Source organism: Vombatus ursinus, unplaced genomic scaffold (genome assembly GCF_900497805.2).
Source record: "Vombatus ursinus unplaced genomic scaffold, bare-nosed wombat genome assembly UNPS02009173.1, whole genome shotgun sequence".
NCBI lineage: Eukaryota > Metazoa > Chordata > Mammalia > Diprotodontia > Vombatidae > Vombatus > Vombatus ursinus.
This window is the reverse complement of record NW_020948951.1, coordinates 5,965,111-5,970,340: the sequence shown is the minus strand read 5'-3', so window position 1 is coordinate 5,970,340 and position 5,230 is coordinate 5,965,111. Positions and strand designations below refer to the sequence as shown.

General features: G+C 57.1%; 1 protein-coding gene across 11 annotated transcripts in view; it reads right to left on the bottom strand.

The window, feature by feature from the left end:
- The window catches only part of PTPRS (protein tyrosine phosphatase, receptor type S), a 220,541-nt gene that overhangs the window by 10,163 nt on the left and 205,148 nt on the right, over window positions 1–5,230 (bottom strand). For all 11 annotated transcript variants that reach the window (XM_027850803.1, XM_027850801.1, XM_027850808.1 and 8 more), the window contains 5 exons: window positions 5,040–5,163; window positions 3,438–3,613; window positions 2,315–2,434; window positions 1,041–1,195; window positions 320–605 (listed from right to left, as the gene is read on the bottom strand). In XM_027850803.1, coding sequence (XP_027706604.1) covers window positions 320–605; window positions 1,041–1,195; window positions 2,315–2,434; window positions 3,438–3,613; window positions 5,040–5,163 — 861 coding nt within the window. The remainder of the gene's footprint in view (window positions 1–319; window positions 606–1,040; window positions 1,196–2,314; window positions 2,435–3,437; window positions 3,614–5,039; window positions 5,164–5,230) is intronic.

Sequence of the window (5,230 nt, the reverse complement as noted above, 5' to 3'; positions counted from 1 at the left end):
ACTGCACTGATTCCAGGGGGTGAGCCTCCCCTCTCCATGGCCTTGCCCAGTTGCACCAGCTCGACGGCCGACCCTCCCCTCTCCACGGCCTCCCCCGGCTGCACCAGCTCCAGGGGGTAAGCCTCCCCTCTCCATGGCCTCACTTGGCTGCACTGCCTCCATGGCTGACCCTCCCCTCTCCACGGCCTTACCCAGTTGCACCAGCTCCACGGCCGACCCTCCCCTCTCCACGGTCTCGTCCGGCTGCACCAGCTCCAGGGGGTGAGCCTCCCCTCCCACGTCCCCTGTCCCACACTGGGCCATCCCCCCGGGCTCCCACCTTGAACTCCAGCTCCATGCCCGTGACGTGCTCGCCGGTCTCCACCTGGGCCAGCTTCTGAATGTAAGAGTAAAGGTTGCGGGCGGGGACCTCGGTGTTGCCACAGGCAACGGCTTCCAGAAGGGCGTCGTGGATGAAGCTGTACTGGTCCTCGGTCTGGACCATGTAGTTGCGCTGGGAGCGCATGAGGGTCACGTGCCCATAGATGTCCACGGTCTTCTCGGGCTTGATGCGCTCCAGCATGGCGTCGATGACGATGAAGCAGCCGGTCCGACCCACGCCCGCGCTGCGGAGAGGGAGAGCAGACGCTTGGGGGCTGGACCCGACGAGCTCATCCTGGGACGCCAGCTCCCGTCGCTCTGACACCCAGCGGTTTACCAAGGGCCGTCCCCCGCAACGACCAGGCAGGGCAGGCAGTGGGTGTGTGTATGGATCGTCCTCCTTTCAGGGAGGTGAGGCAGGGAAGCAGGTGTCAGTGCTGGGGGTCCCTACCCGGACGCCCTAAACCCTGCTGGTCCTCAGGGATCCCTTCTGTCTCTGGGCTGGAGGCTACTCCCTTGTTCTTCGGAGAGGGGGTGGGGAAAGGGACCTCTGTGCGGTCACATAGCCTGTCAGCAGCCGATCCTAACAGTAGAAAGTAAAGCTACAAACAGGTGACTTGCCCAGGGGCCGGGCTTGGATGCCAGCACCAAGGCTGGGGGGAGGTCGGGGGTCACTGTACCTGCAATGAACCACAATGGGGCCTGCATCTGGAGGGTTGCACGTCTTCACTCTTCTCAAGAAAGCCAGGAAGGGTGTTGGGTACTCAGGGACGCCATGGTCTGGCCACGCTGTGAACTGGAACTGGCGTACTTCACGCTTCTCACTGGAACCATTCTGTGGAGACAAGGGGCAGGCTAGTGGGCAGATGACCCCACGGATGGTGGCCCTCAGAAACTCCATCTTTTCTTAATGTATCCTATGTACCGCTTCCTAACAGATGGCTCTGGCCTCATCACTCCCCTACTCTAAAACCTCAGATAGCTCCCTGCTACCTTGAGAGAAAGTCCATATTACTCTGCCTAGACATCTCTTTCCTCTCTCTCTAACCTTTCCCCCAACCCCCTCCCATGTCTACATCTGTGGCTTCCAGGGCTCCTCCCGGTCCTCCCCCCACATCCCTCAATACCAGTCCTGTCCACTTTAGCACCTTTGACGAAGCTACTGACTCTTCTGTAATTCCCTCCCCTCTCTCCCATGTGTATTTGGGACCACGAAAGGCAGTCTGCAGAGGGGTGTTGGTATATTTTTAGGGGCCAGGGCAGGACCACTCTTGCTTGGTAACTTTGAGGGCTTTGCAAACTGAATGTGAACAGTGAGCTCCTGTCTTATTCTTTTCAGTGATGGATGGGGGTATCTCTCCTTCCCCACATGCTGCCTCTTAAATCCCTGCCCAGCTACAGTAGACAAGGATGGCTCTGGGCCTGGTCTCCATGAGAGAGAGGGTGGGCAGGGCCTAAAGTATCTCCCCTCCTGCCTCCTCTGGGCCTGCCAAGTTGGCACTTTTCATGCTCAAAAGCATAATGGCAGGCCTGGCTCCTCCAGGGACTGATCCCCATCCTGAGCAAGGAAGCTGCCTTCTCTTCCACAACACGTGAAGCTGACCTCCCCAGGCAGGCTGGGGGTGCCTCTGAGGGCAGGGCCGAGGCTCCGGCGTCCCCAACCCCACCAGAGACACACGACTGCGAGGGATGAGGGTGGAGGCTGGCTGGGTGCAGAGGCCAGGACTCCAGGCTGAGAGGTGCAGGGACACCGCAGAACCTCAGGGGTTGGGAGAACCCTCCCAGGACATCCGGTGCAAGCACAAACATCTTCCACAGGGTCCCCAACAAGCCTCCCTCAGACTCTCCCTGAATCCCTCTCTCCCGAGGCCACCCTTTCCCTGTCTCCAAGCATGGCCCTCAGTCTGCCTCACCCCTCAGGGCCGGAAGCAGGGGGAGAGGCAGGAGGAGGCACCTTGTGCAGGGAGAAGGTCCGGACGCAGAACGTTGCCAGCTCGATCGTGTCCAGCAGGGTAACCTGGATCACACCATAGGTCTCTGTGCCCCGGCCAGGCCAGTATTGGTCACACTTGATCTGGGGTGTGGGAGCAGGGAGGGAAGGCCAGAGTCAGTGTCATGGCTAAGGAACTGTGGGTGTCGCCGCCCCACTCCCACCAGGGGCATCAGCTCCAGAGGCCCCGGGGAGTTCATTCCATCCTCCTCCGGAGGATGGGGCCTGGGTTGGGACCCCGGGGTATTGCCACGGCAACTCTTCCAGCCTGCCAGTGATGATGCCAGCTATTGGAGCCTGAGTTGGGGAAGGTGGCTCCCCTTGGCATGAGGCCAGTACTTGGCAGGGGGCAGCATCTGCTAATAACAACAGCCAACAATGTTACGGTGCTTTCAAATTTGCAAAGGGTTTGTATTATCTCATTTTAGCTGAAACAACATTTCTGGGAGAAGATAGAAGAAAACAGAGGTTCCAAGAGGTTAGGTGACTTGACAAAGGTCACATGGCTAGTAAACATTAAGGGGTAGAATCTGAACCCAGGTACCTGCGATCTGCAAACTTTCCACATGACATGGTGAAATGTTTCATTCTTTTGGGGTTAGCAGACGATTCTTCCTGTCGTTTGCTTCTTTATTTATTACAAATTAAATTACGAGCCCTTCAATTTCACACTTTTTTGCATTTCCAGGAGGGGCCTACACCCAGTGGGTGGGAAATGATGATGATGATGATGGGAAGGGGTGTGATCAGAAACCAAGGTATGCTTAGTGCTGGGCTAGGAACATACCGTATTACTCCAGCAGAATGCAAGCTGCCTGAGGGCAGCGACTGTCTTATTTCTGTCTTTCTAACCCACTGCCTGAACGAGCAGCTGGTACATTAAATTTGCTGGGCTGAACTGAATTTAGAGTAAGGAGATCTGGGTTCAAGTCCTGGCCCTGACAATCAGGAACTGTGTGACTTTGGTCAAGTCACAGCCATGCTGAGTGACTCAGATTCCCCCTCTGTAAAAGAAGACAATTTCGTTCTCCCTCCTCTGTTCCCTGGGCAGCTAGGGGTTCTCTCGTCCAGCCTGGCCCTTCCTTACCCGTGACTTCTCCTCCAGCTTGGTCATCATGACCACAGTGGCAGAGCGCTGCTCCCACACCATGCGCCAGAAGTCGCCAAAGGTCTCAGGTAGGGGCCCCTGCGTGGCGATATACGCGTTTTGCTTTCGGTAACCGTCTATGTAGTTGGCGTTGATGTAATCGCTGCCCACGATGCCTGGGTTGGAGAGAATGAGGGCATTCTGAGGAGCTGCAAGGCCCATCTCCAGGCAGGGGACTCCAAAGCGAAGGCATCCCTTGGGGATGGAACCATGAGGGTCCTCCTTTGGGGGATGTGGGGCTGGGCTGGGGTCGTCCTTCAGCAGGGGCAGTTAGGGCTGACCCTGTGCAGAGCCTGGGATGACCCCTGGTTCTAAAGGCAATTCTCTCCCCACGCCCCTTCTCTCCCATGTGTACCTAGGACCACGAAAGGCAGTCTGCAGAGGGGTGCTGGCATATTTTGGGGGCCAGGGCAGGACCACTCTTGCTTGGCAACTTTGGGGGCTTTGCAGGCTGAATGTGAGCAGTGAGCCCCTGTCTTATTCCTTTCAGTGATGGATAGGGGTATCTCTCCTTTTCCCCATACGCTGCCTCTTAAATCCCAGCCCAACTACAGTGGACACGGATGGCTCTGGGCCTGGTCTGTCCCTCAGGGGTGATTTGGGGGAGAGGGTGGACAGGACCTAAAGTATCTCCCCTCCTGCCTTGTCTGGGCCTTCCATGCTGGCTTTTTCCACGCCCAGTGCCCTCAGCTTCTTCCCTCTGCGGCCTCACCTTCCAGACTCCAGAAGGAGCAGGCAGGCCGCCTTCCCTCTCCCTGGACCACCTCTGACTGCCCCAGTCCTGCTCCTCTACCCTTGGCTCTCCCTGTCACTGAGGGCCTGAGCACACATGCACACCCTCAGGACAGTGGTCATCCAAGAGTCCTGTCTCACTAGTCCCGGAGACTCCTCAAGGGAAGGGCCTGAGCTACTCTGCCCCCACCACCTCGCCCACTGCCCAGGCAGGCCCCAGGCTGGGGGTCACGGGGGCTTTGGTGAGCTCTTAGCGCGTGGTTGATAAATGCTCAACTAAAGGAGAGACGGCCACTGAGCTCCTATCAGCTCTGTGGTGCTGCTGCCTGCAAGACACACTGGGGAGAAGAGCCCCAGAATCATGAGGCTAGGACGGAGTCATCACAGATGATCTCGCCTAACCCCAACCTGAGCAGGGATCCCCTCATCCAGCCTCTGCTTGCAGACTCCCAGTGATGGGGGGCTCATCACTTCCTGAGGTAGCCCATTCCAGTAGGGGTCAATTAAGACTTAGAGACCAGACTATTAGCCACCCACGGGACTGTTTTCTCTTTTGTCCATCTCTCTTTTTTAGAGGAATTCTGGTTTATGGAGAGTAGGTTAAACTCTCACTAGAGCTGGAGTGTGACCGAGACCTGATTTTCACTATCTGGGGGAAAAAGTCCAGGGTTGGGAATCAGGGGCCAAGTTCCAGTCCTGGCTCAGCCAATGACGCAGGGACAGATCTCTTAACCTCTCTTGGCCTTAGCTTTCCTACCTGAGAAGTGGGGCTGCTAATCCCTTGGGAGTTCAGATAAGAGGTCCTCTTACCTTCCATGGGGAGAAGGATGACCCGGGAGTGGTCGTAGGCTATGACATTGGCATAACGATTCTTCGGTTTATTCACCTCCAGGTTAGAGTGTTCCCAGGTGAACTGCTGTCCAGGGTCAATGGACTGCAGGATGAGAAAAAGACAGAGACAGGGGAGAAAGGGAGATCCAGAATGGCGGGGGAGAATAGTG